This window comes from Callorhinchus milii, unplaced genomic scaffold, assembly GCF_018977255.1.
Source record: "Callorhinchus milii isolate IMCB2004 unplaced genomic scaffold, IMCB_Cmil_1.0 Scaffold3, whole genome shotgun sequence".
Classification (NCBI taxonomy): domain Eukaryota; kingdom Metazoa; phylum Chordata; class Chondrichthyes; order Chimaeriformes; family Callorhinchidae; genus Callorhinchus; species Callorhinchus milii.
The window spans coordinates 72,342,748-72,361,704 of NW_024704744.1; the positions used below are offsets into that span (position 1 = coordinate 72,342,748).

At 44.8% G+C, this 18,957-nt stretch overlaps 1 protein-coding gene across 2 annotated transcripts in view; it reads left to right on the forward strand.

Moving 5' to 3' along the window:
* The window catches only part of LOC103179195 (CSC1-like protein 2), an 84,911-nt gene that overhangs the window by 38,257 nt on the left and 27,697 nt on the right, over positions 1-18,957 (forward strand). For both annotated transcript variants that reach the window (XM_042332977.1, XM_042332978.1), the window contains exons 6-13: positions 7,215-7,252; positions 8,723-8,865; positions 11,921-11,972; positions 13,418-13,526; positions 15,840-15,910; positions 16,882-16,962; positions 17,675-17,786; positions 18,172-18,305. In XM_042332977.1, the coding sequence (XP_042188911.1) occupies positions 7,215-7,252; positions 8,723-8,865; positions 11,921-11,972; positions 13,418-13,526; positions 15,840-15,910; positions 16,882-16,962; positions 17,675-17,786; positions 18,172-18,305 (740 nt within the window). The remainder of the gene's footprint in view (positions 1-7,214; positions 7,253-8,722; positions 8,866-11,920; positions 11,973-13,417; positions 13,527-15,839; positions 15,911-16,881; positions 16,963-17,674; positions 17,787-18,171; positions 18,306-18,957) is intronic.

Sequence of the window (18,957 nt, forward strand, 5' to 3'; positions counted from 1 at the left end):
GGGATAGAAAGAATAGTTGAGGGTCAAACAAGACATCAAGGTTCTGGACTGGCTTAGCAAGGTGGAGTGTGCAACCATGGATGGTGATGCTGTCAGTGCTCGAGGTGAGGAGGTGCTGATGGGAGCCAATTAGGAGAGCCTCATTCTTGTTGACAGGGCAGCCAAATGTGCAGAGCATTGTCCCGCACACAGTCATGAAACGAATGACCGATTTTATTTGGAGGATTGTCGGGAGAGAGAAACTCCTCTTTCGAATAGTGCCATGGGAACTTTAATGTCCACCTGAACAAGCAGATGGGACGTCAGTTTAATGATTCATCCATAGCACGGCTCCTCTGACATTGCATCATCCTCCCCAGCACCGCATTGGAGTGTCAATGTCTCAAAGCACTTCACAGGGAATTATAGTTGAGTGTAGTGACTATGTATTTGTAGGTGAATGCTGCAGCCAATTTGCCCACAGTGAGGTTCCACAAACAGATGTGAAGTGAATGATGGATTTCATCTGGAGGATTTTTGGCCAGGACACCAGGAGGAACTCCCCTTTTCAAGGTGTTGGGGATTTTTAACAATCACCTGAACAGGTAGATGGGACCATCAATATCCACCTCAAAACTATCTCTTTGTGCATTTGGTCGCTTACATCGCCTCCAGCTCATGCTTCCAGTTGTGCTGCCCTTTGAGTCGTCCTCCTGTTGTAAAAGACACAAAACAAAATGTAAATTGTTGTTCCGAGGTTTACAAGTTATATACATTGTTTAGTGGCAGGGTTCAGTGTGCCAGAGAAATTGATCACATGAAGTGAATAACTTGGCAAGCCCTATGTAGTCTGAGTGCACTGGGAATCTTAAGTCGTCGTCACTGGGAAACTACAGACAAGTGGCTATAGCTATCCTTTGTGTCATTGTTGGCAACCCTTGTCTGTCTGAGGACTGTCATGCTGAGGCGATCACTGGGTTGGATGGAGTCGCTATGAGTAATCTTGCCAAGGTGCGCAGCTGAACAAAGGACATTGTTGGACCATGGATCCTATGACCAAGGCAATACAACAGCTGATAGTGTGAACTCGACAGCAGCTGATACAGCCAGTCTGCCTGTCTGTCTTCTGCAGCTCAGTTCATTAACAAACTGAGGCTACAGCCACAGAGTCACATCTGTGAAGCAAGATCCTGCAAAGGGAGGGAGAGCTATAGGGAGACGAAATTCTCATTTGCCTGGGAGACCCTTCACTATGTTGGTGTGAGTCCCAATAACAACAAAACAACGTGCAATATTGTGCTTAAGGCTACAGCCGGCTGACCCAGAGGCTAAGTGACATCTGGATGACAGTGGGGTTAAGTTGAGTTGGGGATGTACAGTTTCTGTTTTGATAATTTTGCTGTTTCTATCTGTGTGGAGGAATCCACCCACAGCTCAAGTCACTGGGAGTGTTGCTGTTGCTTCCCCTTTTAGTAGAAGCTTGTTTTTGTCATTGAACTAAAGTCATTCTAGCTGCATTCTCTCTGTCCTCATGTGCATCACTGTGCATGCCATTAACTTGTGTGTACCACATAAGGAAGCGAGCAGCTGAGAGGAAGGGAAACTGCAGCTTCTGTGACAAATGTTATTACTGTATATTTGTTTGAAAGGTATGACGCTCTGGCATGTTGCTGGCAAGCTTGCTTCCTGCTGCTTGTCCAGGCTAGCACTCCCCGACCTGCAAGGGCATTGGAAAAAATAGTTGGCAGGGCTAACAGTTACAATTTACATTTAGCAGGCACTAAATGTAGTGGAAGGAGTCCCTGCCCCCAGTGACTGGTCTGTCCCTTCGTCTTGCCGATGAGCCAAGCTGGCTTGTCTGTCATCAGCAGTGCCCTGAAATACTGCGGCCACAACTGGCTCGGGGACCTGACTGGAGACCGTCACAGAGGGCTGGCTTGGTTTCAATATTCCATATACCAAGCACATCACTCAACCTTGGAGGCAGTTCATCTCCAAAGACCCGGCTTTATTTTTTTCTGCCCCCCCTCCCCACACATAATATCAAACAGACAATACCCTACCACACTCTGTTTCTCCCTTCTCTCCCCCCCGCACCCCACCCACATTAAGAGCCTACATTAGGGGTAGTTTCAGATCAGGACACCTGTGAGACAAGTATAGTCCTGGCAGTTTCAAACCCTTTTCTTTTTTTAAAAAAAACATCTCCCATCTTCTCTGTCTGTTGCCATCTGGAGAGTTTTTGTTTATCTCCTTGATTATTTTAATTTGTCTAAGTGTTCCTCTCGCTAGTAGAGAAGTGGTGGTGAGGGAAGTGGCAGTAGTATGTTATGCATGTCTTTTCCCCTCTCCCTTTCTCCAGCTTTTCTCTGCCTGTGGCACAGTGAACTTGGATAAATCCAGAGCGAGCAGTTCAGTTACACAGAAATCCATCCCTTGTCTGTTCTTTGGAGGATAAATTGTAGGAAGATGAACAGCTCAAGCCTGGGCCACATCTGTGCCAATGAGGTTTGAAGGTTGACTTACTCTCGACTGCTTAGTTGCTCTGCTTCTCTCAAATCATGTCTTTGAAGGGGCTCTTTTTCTCTGAACGTTAATGTCAGACTGTACAGAGACGTAGTCTGGACAATGCAAATTACAAGAGGAGGCTAAAACCACAGCCTTATCACAGGCTCTGCCTGAGAGGACCCGAAGACCTCAAGTGCCCTTCCCAGTGCTCCAGCACATTTGGATGCCGGTCTGGAATGTTCAAGCTGTGTGCTACTTGCCTTGGATTTGTACAGAAACCAATTGGAGGTTCCTTTTCTCGACCATAACTAATTCCATTTTGGAGCATGGGCTTGGTCTTTTCCTTACTTAATTTGGAATAATCAAAATTCCTGATTTCCAGGAATTTCATACAATGATAATAATCCTTGCATTTGATATAGCGCCTTATCATGTTGTTGAGATATCTTAAGGCGCTTCACAGGGTACTCTGTGAAGTGGAATGACTGTGTTTTGTGGGTGAAACGTAGCAGCCAATTGCTTACAGAAGTATCCCACAAACAGTCGTGGAGTGAGTGACCAATTTTATTTGCGGGAATTGTTGGCCAGGAACCAGGAAAGAGAAATTCCCTTCTCTTTTTGAATAGTGCCATGGGATCTTTAACATCCACCTTAACAAGCAGGCGGGACCTTGGTTTAACGTCTCATCCAAAGAGCATGACAAAACTAGTTTCCTTAATGAGGAATTCTGGCGATATTCCCATTGGCCCGATCGAATTCCACACTGGAAGTTGGTTACATTGGAGCAGAGTTCTATGACTTGCATCTGGTTAACAGAAATCGCTTCTTTTCTCTATCCTTCACCCTAATTTGCCCACTTGCATTTGTTAAGTAATCCGATTAAGAAATGCTGCAAATTAGACCCTATTAGTTATTATAATAATAATCCTTGTATTTGATACCCCACTCTATCTCCTACAACCTTGCACTCCCAGCCATTCCCTCTGCTTCACCAATTCTTCTCTGCTGATGCTCTCCACTTGTTTCACCCCACCATTGGCGGGTGAGCTTTCAGCCACTTGATCCCTACCCTCTGGAGCTTGCTGCTGCTTTGGGACCTCTCTTACTCCTTGCTTTCTGAACCAGTCTAAAGACCCATCTCTTTGACAGCACCCTCAGCCTGCCTTTCCCATTCCCCCCTCCTTTCCCATCTCCCTCCCATTTCAGACTCCCATTTAGTCTTTGAAAAGTGCTTTGAACTGCTCTCCCTGTGTGAAAGGGACTATTACAAGTGCAATTTTTTACTTTTCTGGGCACTGTCTATTGGAGTTGAAGCCCCCCCACCTTTCCTTCCTCTGTGGTTGATTGAAATGGCTGTGTTCTGCCTGTTTGTTTTCCAGCTGGGATCTAGTTTCTGATGGTGTTGTAAGCTGGAGGTGTGGGTGGGTGAGGCTGGAGCAGAGTGAAGGGGGTGAGGCTGGGGGGGTTGAGGATGTAATGGGAGAGGGGGGTGAGGCTCGAGCGGAGGGGGGATGAGGCTGGGGTGGGGGTGGGGGTGAGGCCGGAGCAGGGGTGTGGGTGGGTTCAGGCCGATGGTATGTTTGACTAGTTTATATTCGTGGGAGTTGAAAGGCCAGTGAAATACACCAGATGTTGCAAAGGCCTGATATATTTGCACAGACGTGAAACTCGATCTGCCTCAGTTTATTAAATCGCCAAACGTCCACAATAGTGAGTCGAAGAGCAAAGTGTGGAATGAGTTAACAAGTGGCTGTCAGCGTCTGTTGTATTGTGACCTATGATCAGGGTCCCGCCGCTGCAGGGAGGTGTGGGCATGATTGCTTGTTGGGGGTTTGCAGGGGCTTGAGATCTGGTTCTTATCTCAGTGACGTTCCCTCGCTCGGCTGGAAGTGATTACAGCTGTGTGTGGTGAGCAGTGCTTGAGTGGATCTTGCATGCCCTCAGTTGGTCAAATGTGGGTATGACAACTCACCTGATTGAGAAACGTTTCACCCAACTGAGTTTGATTAATAATAATTATTATAATAATCATCGTTGAATTTGATATAGCGATCATCATATCAGGAAGAAGTCTCAAAATGCCTCACAAAATAATAATAATATTATTAATCCTTGCATTTGATACAGCGTCTTATCACCTCAAGACCTCTCAAAGCGCTTTGCAGAATATATTGTAAATTGGATTGACTGCATTTTGTGGGCAAATACACTGAAGTGCAGTGACTGTAGCCATGGGTGTAATGCAACCAAACACGGCTGCCAATTTTATTCACAGAAATATCCCACAAACAGCTGTGAAGCGAATGACAGTTTTTATTGCGGGGAAAAACTCCCTTCTCTTCTCGAATAGTGCAACAGATGTTTGCATCCAGTCAGTTGCCTGCAGTGTAATGAATACCCTGGTGTGCTGGGTGATATCAAGTGCCCAATCCGTTATCTGAGAGCAGAAAGAGAGGAAAGTCACACGTGTGTGGATGTGATTCAGATTTAGTTCTGTAAGTGTTTATAGTATTGAGGGTAATCTGCAAAATTGACACAAGTTCCCTGATGTGTCCGAGGCCAAACCACAGATACTCTGTTCGGGTGCTCATCTCCTGCTTGGAGCCATCTCCAGCTCCAGTCTGGTGTTGTGAAAGATGAGAATGAGATTAATATTGCACATTGGGCCCCTCCATGAAGCATTTGTGATGATGATAACAATCCTTGCATTTGATACAGCACCTTATCACGTCGTTGAGATATCCCAAAGCGCTTCAGAGAATATACTGTAAAGTGAATTGGCTGTATTTTGTAGGCGGTTTCTAATCCGGTTCCTGAGCCAGGCAAGTCTGAAACATTCCAGGTACTGCTGATGACAGCACAGCCCACCAAGTCTGGCTCATTGGCAGGACCTCAAAGAGCAGACCAGTCACTGGGGTCCGGAATCCTCCTATAGTTAACTCGGCAAGGCAAAGCCCTGATGGGTCGGGTGGCCCTAGCTGGACAAGCAGTGGGAAAGCTTGCCAGACAGCAATATCAGTGGCAAGCTATGGACTCCAGCAGTTTCCCCCAACGCAAACTCTGGGGTCCCCAAGTCTTGGCAATCTGTGCCTAATATTTTCCGGAATTAGGTAAGCAGGATGTGTCCCTCCAGGAAGAGAGTGCGGATTCCATTCCAACAGTCTATCTCTGGAATTTCCACGTGTAGCTGGGATGCATGGAATTCTCAGTTTGGCCTGGATACTCTTTAAGAATGGTGATGGGTTTCCACATGACACCCGGCTGATCAAAAAATACTGTTCTGTCATGGACAAGCCTGCTCCATTCCACTGATGGACTAGACAAGCTAGGGTTCTTCAGTCTTGAGAGAAGGTGACTCGGAGCAGAGGACCTCATAGAGGTATATCAGTTTTTAAATGGGATTGAAAACATTAAACCCAGGTCAATACTTTAAGATGCAACAAGAGAAAAGAACAAGAGGACATGGTTTAGAATTGTAAAAGGGCATTTTCAGGACAGGCACCAGGATGGTTTTCTTTACCCAGAGGCTAATTAACACCTACTCAACAACAACAACTTGGATTTATATAGGGTCCTCCACCCCGGACGGCGTCTCAGATCGCTTTACTCTCGGGAACAGGTTACCAGGAAGGGTGTTTGAGGCCACGACACATTTAAAAAGCTGCTCAATGCTGTGATTGGGGGATGGTAGGGTGGGTGGGTGTTCTGGAGGGATGAGGTCAGATGGGCCGCCGATCTTGTGATCGTGTGTGTGTGTGTGTATATATAATATATTGTGGAGTCCTGTAGCTCAGTGGTTGAGCACTCGCTTTGCAAGCGAGAGACCTGAGTTCAATTCCAGGCAGGGCAAAACCTTGGGCAAGTTTCCTTACTCCACACAGAGCCTAATAATAATCCCTCCAAAACCAAAAACAATAATAAATTGGTCATTTTCAATCCATGACTGTTTGTGGGACATTGCTGTGCGCAATTGGCTGCCGCGTTCGCCCACAAATATACAGTCAATTCACTTTACAGTGTGTTCTGTGAAGTGCTTTGGGACGTCCTCCTGACGTGAAAAGCGCTATATCAAATGCAAGGATTATTATTATTATTATAATATCAAAATAATAATAATCTCTGCATTTATCAAGTATTATAGTTTCTATAGTGAAGTGACTTTGTAGGTCAAAGTTGTGTTATACCCTCATTTATATATTTTAATATATACAGAAAATGTTTACACATAACAAATTGCATTTATATAGCGCCTTTCATGTCATGGAAGACAGTCCAATATATATATAGAGCTTGCACTATTTACACTCACACACAATGTCTGTGCACAATACACACTCTTATGCACATTTCATCTTTGAGCTGCGTGGACTTTAAGCTGCTTGCCTCCCCATCCCAACATGAGAGGCTCTCTTGCTTTGAAGCTTAACGTCTGTGCTGTGTGCCACTGCAGCATAGGGTAGACACTAAGCTTCAAAGTAACTTGTTGTATGAAGCACTTCCCGAGTTCTGAGTTCAAGGTATTTGTGAATTAGATGGCTGATACAGGGCAGGTTTCTGGGGCGGAGACTCTTAGATCTTGAGTGCAGTTGATCAGCTGATTTGGGACACTAAGCCCTCTGAGTACGGATTAATTTGTGGCTGGTCAAAGGCCCCTCACTTGTTCTCTGTCTGCCAAACCCAGACGCAGAGTTAATTTTCTCACCAACTACTTGTGTTTATCTTCACAGGGATTCTGTTCATGGTTGACGGCCATCTTTAGAATAAAGTGAGTATTTGTCTCTGAAAGTTTTGCTCGCTCTGTCTTCTTGTTTTATACCACACATAAAAGCCAGAGGTTAATGCTGGTACGAGCTTAACCAATGTGATGGAGCACATCTGCATCCACCACATGACTAACATGTGAACAGTGAACCGAAGGAGACATAATTTGTGATGTGTGGAAGCAAGCCGAGCTTCTGTCTAGATATTGCCAGTGTCCCACTACGCCCTCTGGTTACAATGTACTCCTCCCTCCCTTTGTCCACCCCAATTATAACAACACAGATAATAACACGGTGGCGGGTATAGCGGAGGGCGTTGCAAATAAAGATACTTGTGGTTCTCTCCATGCTATAACCAACATCATAATTTTGTTGAGATTTTAAAGTCGTAACAAATGGGAACTTACAATAAAATGTAATTTCTAAAACAACAAGATTTTACAACTGTCATTCAAATCGGGAGGACATCCCAAGGAGCTAGATCATCAAGGGTTTGCACCCAAGCTGGGAGTTGGAGTCAAGAGGGGTGGAGCGCAAGGTGGTGTGGGGGGGTGGGACAATGGTTGAAGGTGCGGTCGAAGAGGAAGGTCTTGAAACAGTCCTTGAAGGAGGCAAGAGGGCGGTCAGGAGGAGGGACTGCTTGTCCAGCTAGGACAACCCTACCCATAAGGGCGTTGGCTTGCAGGGTTAAAGTTTTGTGGAGTCCTGTGGCTCAGTGGTTAGAGCACTCACTTTGCAAGTGAGAGACCTGAGTTCAATTCCAGGCAGGGCAAAACCTTGGGCAAGTTTCCTTACTCCACACAGAGCCTAATAATAATCCCTCCAAAAAAAAACAACAATAATAAATTGGTCATTTTCAATCCATGACTGTTTGTGGGACATTGCTGTGCGCAATTGGCTGCCGCGTTCGCCCACAAATATACAGTCAATTCATTTTACAGTATATTCCGTGAAGTGCTTTGGGACGTCCTCCTGACGTGAAAAGCGCTATATCAAATGCAAGGATTATTATTATTATTAAAAGAAACTGCGTGTGGGGATTCCCTGCCCTCAAGTGACTGGTCTGCCCTTCCCAGTCCTGCCGATGAGCCATCTCTGTTGTTGATGATGCTGTCGTTAGCAGTGTCCTGGAGTCCCAGTCCCTCCAATCTCCCTTCTCTGTCTATGCAAGGGCCGGCTTCCTCTCCACTGCAGCCCAACTCTGACCCACGAGCTCCATGTAGACAGACTCACCAATCAGAGAATCTTACAGCATAGAAGGAGGACATTCGGCCCTGAAGAAGAGATGTGCCGGCTCTTTGAAAGAGCTATCCAACTAGTCCCACTCCCCCACTCTTACCTCATAGCCCTGCAAATTTTTCCTTCTTAACTATATATCTCCCACGGTTCCCCATCCTCACTCTCTGACATCAACCCCCCACCCAGTCACATCCAAACCTAGCTCAACATCTTTTTTCTCCGCTTGACCTCGGCAGGGATGAGGAGATCCGAGAGAAATGTGGGGAGGACGCCGTGCACTACCTGTCTTTTCAGCGTCACATCATCGGGCTGCTGGTCATCATCGGGGTCCTGTCCGTGGGTATCGTGCTGCCCGTTAACTTCTCAGGAGACCTACTTGGTGAGTGCCATCCCCCCCAGCCAGGCCATGCTTCCCTGTATCTGACCTGCTCTCACTGATCTGCCTCACCCCTTACAACATTGGAGAGACTGGCTACTCCAGTCAACTTTCACTCTCTCTCCCACACTGTCTGCATTGTGTACTGGCGGAGTACCGGCAATTACTCTGCGTAAATGGTGCTATATAAATGCAAGTTGTTGTGAAATATACAGTAAAACTCAAGTTCTATCAGTCGGGACCAAAACATGAAATATGAAGTCCGAAGTCTGAGTTACAGGCAAACTGTGTAGGTCGTATAAAATCCGATCAGTAATCTATACTGCGCCCTCCTGATGGACCCATGTCCCCACCCACCCCCCTCCCCACCCCTTGTGGGAGCAACATCACCACGGGATCGGAAGTGGTTTAGAGAGGAGCTCCACCCATCGTTGGGCAGCCAGGGACATCCAACTCTGTTTAAACCTGGCAAAGTGCCAGTGACACCCACTCCATGAGATTGAGCTTGTTTTTATTAAAATGAAGCCTCTCCCTGTTCCAGTCCCACAGATAAATGCCAGCTGGCCCCTGCTTGTGGACAGATAAACCAAGATTTATCATCTGACTGAAATAACATTTGTATGAACTTAGGAATTGCTAGAGCAAAAAAGTCCAAAGTTCATCTAGTTCACCTTCTACCATCCTGGTAATCAATTGCTGCAATAATGGAGATATTGAAAGCAATTAATTCTGTATGGATTAATCTACCACAGAGTGGAAAACTTTGGGAACCTTAGATCCAAAGTTGCCTGGTTCTTCCAAGTATACAACAGTTACTATATGTCATGTCTCAAGTGATTCATAATATTATATCCCAAATTATTATTTTCTAAAAGAAATTATCTAATTTACGTTTGAATGAATCAACACTTTCTGCTTCCACCATCTCCCAAGGGCGTCGGTTCCATAGATTTACCACTTGCTCATTGCTTTCTTCAGATTAGTGTAGAATTTACCCCCCCCACCAATCGCATTCTACTACCTGGAGGCTGAGCAGGGGAGAGCCATGAAGATGATCCCCAGTGATAGAGGAATGAGTTAGACTTAGATAAGTTAGGGCTACCCAAGTCTTGAAGAGAGGACCTTATAGAGGTGTACAGGACTTTAAATGGGATAGAGGCAGTAAACCCCAGAACAATAATTTTAACACACACAGCAGAACAAGAGGATGCAAATTCAGGGTTGCAAAGGGTAGGACAGACATCAGGATGTATTTCCTTTCACAGAGGGTAATTTATGACTGGAACAGGTTACCAGAAAGGTTGAGGTCAGAATGCTGGAACTCATTTAAGAAACAGGCTGTACTGTAAAGTGCAGCAACTGTATTTTGTAGGTGAAACTTGTGTGCCTCTATGAGATCCCCTCTGAAACAACGACTAGCAGTTTATACAGCAACCTTCATGTGGAGTAGCGTGTCAGAGCATTGTCTCCTTTCACGACTAAAGAGCCTTCGGCAATGTAATTGCTGCTTGTAGCTCATTAAATTGGGAGAGTTGTCTGTATATAGTCTGAACAGACAATTACCCTTGATCCTATCCGGTCTGCCCTCTCTGACTCTGCTTTATTTCAGTACAAAAGATTCTTCTTAGCAGCTGAAGTCTGACTGATTTCCAGTAGATTATAACTTGCTGTAGCCCTAGAATGTTGATGTCTGTACACAGTCGCTGTGTAGTGGCTGACAATGTGATGTCTGCACACAGTGCTGTGTAGTGGCTGACAATGTGTGACAATGTGATATCTGTACACAGTCGCTGTGTAGTGCATGACAGTGTTATTTCCGAACACAGTCACTGTTTGAGACGGTTGGTTTGTGTTGTAATAAAAGCAGATGAAGATGCAACAGCAGAGGCCGGCACCCACTGAGATCAGATTATCTTTCTGATCTGAAGGAATGCACATGTTTCTGAGAAACAGTCACTGGACTTTTTTTTACTTTAAAAGAAAATTCTCTTTCCACATGGCTGCATTCTGTATGTTCCACTCTTAGCAGCTGCTGAAGTTCTCTCCATTTGGTTTTCCTAATAACCTGCGAGAACATGTGGGATTGGGGCCCCCGCTCTGCCTGCTAACAGTCTGCCCAATCTACTCCCTGCAATATTGCCTAATTTCTTTCCATCTCTTCCCCGTGCTCACCACACTGGTTCCTATTCCCTGCAGTTCCAAGGACATCAACTGCCCTCTGGTACCTCGGCTATGCGATCATTCATCATGTGCAAGCCTAATGTCAGTTATTAATAATAATTCTTGCATTTGATATAGTGCCTTATCACGCCATTGAGACATTTCAAAAGCACTTCACAGAATATATTGTAAATAAAGTGGATTGACTATATTTTATGGGTGAAACGCAGGAGCCAATTATGTATAGCAATGTCTCACAAACAGACATGGATTGAGTGAAAAATGTTTAAGAGGGAAAGCGATCTATCTGCCAAACACTTAACTGCTAGGTAAACCGAGGAGTGTGAAGTAAGGAAACTTAACCTAAGCTTTTATCCCACCAGGGAATTGAACCTGGCTCCTTTCGCTTACGAGGCGAGTGAGCTAATTGCTGCTTTGGGACTCCACATAGCTGGTTATATATTATATATGTATGTGTGTATGTATATATGCTTGTTCCTGTTTACGTGCGCGTGTGTTGGAGAGGGTTGGTATTTAGTCCACACACCAGCACATTCCAGACAGTGGTTTCTGTGGTGTGACTGGAGCCCTGGCTTGTTATCAGCTGTTTTTCCTCTTCTGAACTCAGGATCCCAAGGCCAGTCCTAGCACCACAGCTGCTGTTCCAGCTACAATCCACTAACTCAGCATAGATCGGCATTCCCGTGGAATTGCTTTCAAGGGGTTTAATGTTAATGCGCTGGCCTGCACATGTCACGTCTGAAATGTGCGCTGTGAGCCTTGCCTGTCTGGGAAGTTTTTCCACTGGTTTAGTTTTCCATGGACGTGCGGGGTTGCAGTTCCCTGGATTTTTAATAATAAAAGCCATCTCTTAACTTTTCTTTCTATTTCCTTTCAGAAAATAATGCATACAGCTTTGGGCGGACTACAATAGCCAACCTGAATTCTGGGTATGCATCCCAACATCCTGGCTCGACAGAGCCCAGCACGCACTGTGCATTGTTTATACGTAGCTGTCTCTTGCTGGATGTTAGTGGGAGAGAAAATCCTTGCATTTTTATATAGCGTCTTATCACCTCGTCAAGACATCTCAAAGCACTTCACAGGATTCACTAAAGTGGATTAACTGTATTTTGTAGGCAAAACATGACAGTCAATTGCGCCCAGCACTGTGCCCACAGACAGCCATGGAGAAAGTGACCAATTTTGTCTGGGGGAATTGTTGACTATGACACCGAGGGAGAAACTCCCTTCTCTTTTCTGATTGGGCCACTGGATTTTTAATGTTCATTTAAAACAGGCAGATGGGACCTTGGTTTAACGTCTCATCTGAAGGACACCTCTGACTATGCAATACTCCCTCAGCACTGCATTGGAGCATCAGCTTAAACTACATATGTTCAAGTGGCACTTGAATCCGCAACAAAATTATATTTATATAGCGCCTCTCACATCAGGAGAACGGAGATGAGTTGAAAGATCTGCCATGGAGCAGCTGCATCTCTCCCTGTGTGCGAGTGTGGAGTGCATTGGCTGTGATGTTGCCCAGACCTGATGGACAGGAAGTCGGTGTCTTGTTTCGGCATCCAGAACTCAGCGCCCTGGGATGTCTTTCCAACGTGAAAGGCGTTATACGAGTGTAATTTGTTGTTGTTGTTTAGAATGGGAAGCTAGCCAGCCTTCTTAGCTCGGGCTCAGTGAATACAGAATCACTAACTGGTGATCACGTCCCATTTGTAACTAGCTGGGGTTTTAAGGAACCCAACTCTCTTGTTATAACTATACACACCCCACCATCACTCAACTAACTCAGCGCAGACTGGAGTGTAGAAGAGTTGTATTAAAAAAAACTTGCATGGATAATCATTCTTACATTAGATAATCTAATGCAATAATAATCCATAAACCTATAACTACTAATTCTCTCACTGCTGCTCTGAGCCATTTCTGTATTGTAGGAAATGTTAACACATTTCCGAAAACTTAACTTTTTATAGGCACTTGCTGGACTCCCAGGCCCAAGGAAATATAGCTTATGGCACAGAAAGAGGTTATTCAGCCGATTTGGGTGTGTCTTCCCCCACTGAAGTCACTTATGCTAACCTATGCGCTTTGATAAATCACCCAGATGTCTGACATCATATTTGGTGAACGAACAGTACATTTTTATTTGCCTGCTTGTGTTTTACAAGGTCTTACAGTTCCTGCTGTTTTATCATCCAAAAGCAGCAATGTGTAGGCACACAATGAATAGTCTATCAGTGTTACACATGTGGGAGCCAGGCAGATTGGGTAGATTCAGTAGGGAAGTCGCTATCAATATGTGTACATAGAATGATGCTCGATGGACCTTTTTTATATTATTTATTGATCTTGTTTTTATTTAACAACACAGAGACAATCTGCTATGGCTCCACACGTCCTTTGCTTTCCTTTACCTGCTCCTCACAGTCTACAGTATGAGACGGCATACCTCAAAGATGCACTACAGAGAGGACGATTTGGTAAGTGTCGCAGTCGTCAGTGTACTCGCATGATAAACTGTGCGGCATTTCCACCTCGGTGAACAAAGCCTTACTTACCCCAGGGATACCACTGGCTACATCCTAACCTGCACCAAACTCGCTGATTCGTTCCATCTCTGCCTTGGACTTTATTAAATCTCAGACAGACTTACCTCTTCACCTCCCCTCCACCCATAGGTGGCCAAGCCTTTAGCTGCAATGCTCCAAACCCTTGGGACTCCTTCCCTCTGCCCTTCAGTCTTGCACCCTCTCTGAAGCGCTCCGAGACGGTGGCCACAAAGGGTACGATATAAATGCAAGTTGTTGTGGTTGTCTTTAAACACATAAAAACATACCTCTTTGAATCTTCTTCCTTGGATATCTTTGTGAAGTGCTCTGAGATGTTATCCTGCATTATATAAATGGGAATTGTTGTTTGTTGTATGCCTTGCCTTTGCAGAGAATTAGAATAGACTGCAGGGACTCCCCTGTCCCCAATGCTGTATCTCAGTGGTCAGCCACCTTTCCTCTGGCCTATCTCTGTGACCTGCTAACTCCATAACAACCTGTCTGCTCCCTCTGCTCAGCAGGCTCTAGCCTGTTCCATGTCTCCCAACCTGCCCACTCCACCATCGGCAGTCAAGGCTTCAGCCTTTCTGACGCAATTCTTTGGTACTCCATCCCACAAGCCGTTTGCTTCACCCTCTCCCTTGCATCCATTAAGGCCCGTCTCAAGACTTTCCTCTTCGACTGTGTCTTTGGTCATCCTCCTACCCCCAACCCCCCCAATCCCAATCGCCAGCTTAGGAACGTAGAAACAGGAGTAGGCCATTCAGCCCTTCGAGCCTGTTCCGCCATTTAATTAAATCATGGCTGATCTGTACCTCAACTAATCCTTTCAATTCCAATTTCCCACTTTCTCCCCATATCCCTTAATACCTGACCTACCAAAAATCTATCAATCTGATTTTTGAAGATGTGGATAGATCCAGCATCCACGCCTTTTGGAGAAGAGAATTCCAGATTTCTACCACCTCTTGAGTGAAAAAATGCTTCTTGATTTCACTCTTAAATGGCCTGGTTCTAATTTTAAGACTATGCCAACTTATTTTGGACTCCCCATGCCCCTCCCCCCCCACCCCCTCAGAGGACATAGCTTCTCTATATCTACCTTATCAAATCCCTTTGTCATCTTTAATACCTCAATCACCCCTCAACCTTCTAAGCTCAAGGAAATACTATCCACGTTTACGCAGCCTTTCCTCATAACTTAACCCTTTTTGGCCTGGTAACATTCTGGTGACCTGCTCCAGGGTCAATATATCTTTCCTGAGGTGTGGTGCCCAAAACTGAACGCAGTACCCTTCATCACTGCTCTCTGGTTCTTGCCTCCCAACAAATTACCAAGCCACGTCACAAGGTTACCTCCGACTCCATGCAATTCCATTTAATCTTTTGTGTGGAACCTTATCAATTGCCTTCTGAAAGTCCATATAAATGACATCCATAGCCACTCTTATCCACCATTTTAGTAACCTCAAAAAATTCAACTAGATTAATCAGACATGACCTACCCTTCACAAACCCATGCTGACTCTCTTTGACTAGCTCAGACCTGTCCAAGTGTTCAATCACTCTGCACTGATGATGGATTCCAGTATTGGGTGTAAATACTTGACTGCCAGTGCCTTGGGACATCCTGCCGACATGAAAGGCGCTGTATAAATGTAATTTGTTGTTGTTGGTTAGCTGTCTGTCACAAGCACACAGAACAGGCAAGCAAAAAATAGATTTGAAGTATCCAATTCAATCTCTGTTGAATATGTTTAATCAATATGTATGAATTCAAAGTAGTTTTTTTTAAAATAAAACAAAATAAACCTCATAGTTCAGATCCATATCAATAATTGGACTGTGTACCTATATAGCACCTTTCACGTGCTGGGGCCTTGGGTGCTTAACAAGGGATGATATGAATCATGTAACAAGTGAGAAGGAGGAGAATAGAAGATCGCATTTGAAACGAAGAAGCGAGATTTCGGGAGGGAGTGAGAGTTTGAGGGAGAGATTTCAGGAGGAAGTTCCAGAGAACAGAGTTCAATTCTAATGCTTTTTTATTAAGATAACCAGATGGGCCTGTGCTTGGGGAAGATGCAGTCTGGACTAGACTCTGACTGGTTGTACGTGTGAGGTGCAGGAGAGTGTGTGGAATTGCTGAAACTCTCTTTTGTATCACTGGGTGTATGTACGTGTTTAGTTGTTTCTGTGTGTCTCAAAACTGACCAATTATTTGCTATTTATAAATTGCTACAGGTGAAACGCACATTATTTATTAATGGTTTATCAAAGTATGCTGAACCGGAAAAAATCAAAGAACACTTCAGGTACGTCAGACATCCAGGGTCTCTGTTACAGTTTGAGCAGCAAAGAAAGCTCTTACATGTAACTTGATTACCTCCTTACAGTTGAGCAATAGGTTGTCTGGGACCACCATGGGAGGTGCCGAGTTGGGGGGTATGTGCTGAGGGAGGACAGGTCACGACTAGGCAGTGGGCGGGGAATAGGCAGCATATTGCGCAGAGGACAGGCAAACCCACCCTAATCTCTGTTCCCCCATCACATCAGTCATCGCCAGGCTCCACTGGCTCCGTATCACAGAATGGATTGATTTCAAGATCCTCTCACTCATCTACAAATCCCTTGGCACCTCCCTACCATTCTGACCTGCTTGCTCTCCACTCCACTACTCGTTGCTTCCAGGATTCACTCTTGCAACCTGTTTGCCCCTTGTCTTCTCTACTCTACCGTTCCGGCCATGCTTTCGGCCACTGTGCTCCAAAGCTTTGGAACTGTCTGTCCCCCAATCTCTCTGCCTTGCCCCTCCTTCCCCTCTTAGATCACAACTGAAGACATTCCTCTTCGACTGTGCTCACGGTCACCACCTTCCTGCCCCCAACTCGGTGTCAGGCTCCACCACGGTTAAGCGCTCCAAGACGCTACCCTGTGTAAAGAGCTTTATATAATAATATAATAATCCTTGCATTTGATATATAGCGCTTTTCACGTCTTCTAGCTGTCTCAAAGCGCTTCACAGAATAGACTATAAAGTGAATTGACTGTATATTTGTGGGCAGAAGGCGCCAGCCAAACAGTTCCACAAACAGTCGTGGATTGAAGTGAGCAATTATTTTTTTTGATGGATTATTATCAGGTGTGTGGAGTAAGGAAACTTGCCCAAGGTTTCACCCTGCCGGGAATCGAACCCACTTGCTTGCAAAGCGAGTGCTCTAACCACTATATATATACACATATATATAAATGCATGTTGTATCAATTGATTCTGTGTCTATTGCAGAGAGGCGTATCCTGAGTGCACAGTCCTTGAGGCTCGTCTGTGCTATAATGTAGCAAAGCTCATGCGCCTTGATGCAGACAGGTACGTGATGGAAACAGCAATCTCTGCTATCGTGTTATTTGCTCAGTCTTCTATCATGTTTCACAGCGCAGAAGGAAGCTTTTTGGCCTTTGTTCTGCTTGTGAAAGAGAGCTATTTAAACACACTCCCCTTTTTGTAATACCCTTTAATATTTTTTAATTCTGTTAAGAGCTGTTATACGTTGTCCTTAAGACATTTATTGTTTTTATTTTCGTTCTCATTACATTAGAAATCAATCCGTCTGCCTTATAAAATGCTAGTTTTATTTCTCCATGAACTATTTGCAGAGATGTGTTTTACTCTGGACAACACCAACAAAGTGCTTCCTTTGGACCTGAGCTCACAATCTCAGATTGAGACAAAGATATTGGAATCCTCGGTTTTATGAAATATAATAATAATAATCCTTGCATTTGATGTAGCGCATAATGTAGTTGAAACATCTCAAAGATCTTCACAGAATGTACTGTAAAGTGAATTGATTGTATATTTTGTGGGCGGAATGCAGCAAGCAATTGCGCATAACAGTGTCCCACAAGAAGTCTTGGATTTTTTTGTCCAAAGTTATAGATAATATTGGTGAGTGGTAATCAGGTGGTGAAATTCCTGATTTTCTCTTTAAAGAAAGGATTAGGTGTGAGCATCAGGTAAAAACGCTTCACTTTCTGTAGGTTTTGTTTTTGAAATGAAAAGAAAGTACGTTTTCTTTCAGGCGGAAAGCTGAACGCAACCGGATCTACTATTCTAAAGAAGAGACTCCGGTGATGATCCACCCGAAGCCTTGTGGGCAGCTTTGCTGCTGTGTGGTTAAAGGCTGTGAGAAGGTAAGGGAGGTGGGAATGCCAAATTGAACAGATAGAGGGGACGCAGAGAGGCAGGGATCAGCTTGAGCCACATTTGATCATGTTTTTAAAATCCTCATCTTTACTTTTAAAGTTCCCCACTGTCATGCTCCTCCCTACTGCCTCGCCTCCTTCAAGACTTCCTCTTTGACTGTGCCTTTGGCCACTCTCCCACCCCCACCCTCCCTACCCTCTACTTCTCCTGATTCCAAACCCCAGTTCAGGTGCAAACCCCCAACTGTCCAGCGTCTTGGGATGTCTTTCTGATGTGAAAGGTGCTGTGTAAATGTAATCTTGTTATTTTTGATTTTGGCTACAGAGAGCACACTTGCACACACACAACACAAATTCCCGTTTCTCTCCACAGGAGAATGCAGTGGACTATTACACTAACCTGGAACAGAAACTGAAGGTGGAGTACATGAAGGAGAAGGAGAAAGTGAACGAGAAACCACTTGGCATGGCGTTCGTAACATTCCAGAACGAAGCCGCAACGGCTCGGTGAGTTGGGCCACTGAAGTCTAGGGCTCCACTTTCCAGAGGGTTCACCTACAGAGAGAGTCCAGTCACTGCTCTCTACAGGGTGTCCAAAAAAGTCATCTTTCCCCCCACACCACACACACACACACACACATTACAAAACAATGATACGAGACTATGGAGGAGCTGAAACAAGCCGTCAGAGATACATTTGGCCTTGTCACTCCATCATGTTATGGAAAATGTGGCACCGAACATGGCGACAGATCATTATCTGCCATGAATATGATGCGATCACACACACCCATCCTCTGGACATCTGAATACAGTTAAACACTTATACTGAATACAATGAAGTACTTCTAAATGTGATTATTATCATTCTTCTATGTGTTTCACGAGTTGGACAGTGCTCTGTAGAGAAAGAAACATGGGGGTAACAGGACTTTGTGGACAGCCTGTACAGCAAACCCTGTGAAGCACTTTACTGTGTCATCCTGCCTCAGTCGATAGCAATTTCGCTTCTAGGTTAGAAAATTGTGGACTCAAACCCCCATGTCGGGATTTTGAACTCGGTCTATTCTATTGAAAGTTTCGATGTTGGAGATGACGTCCTTTGGATGAGACATTAAACCAAGGTTCTGTTTTGTCTGCCCAGGTGGATGTTAAAGAT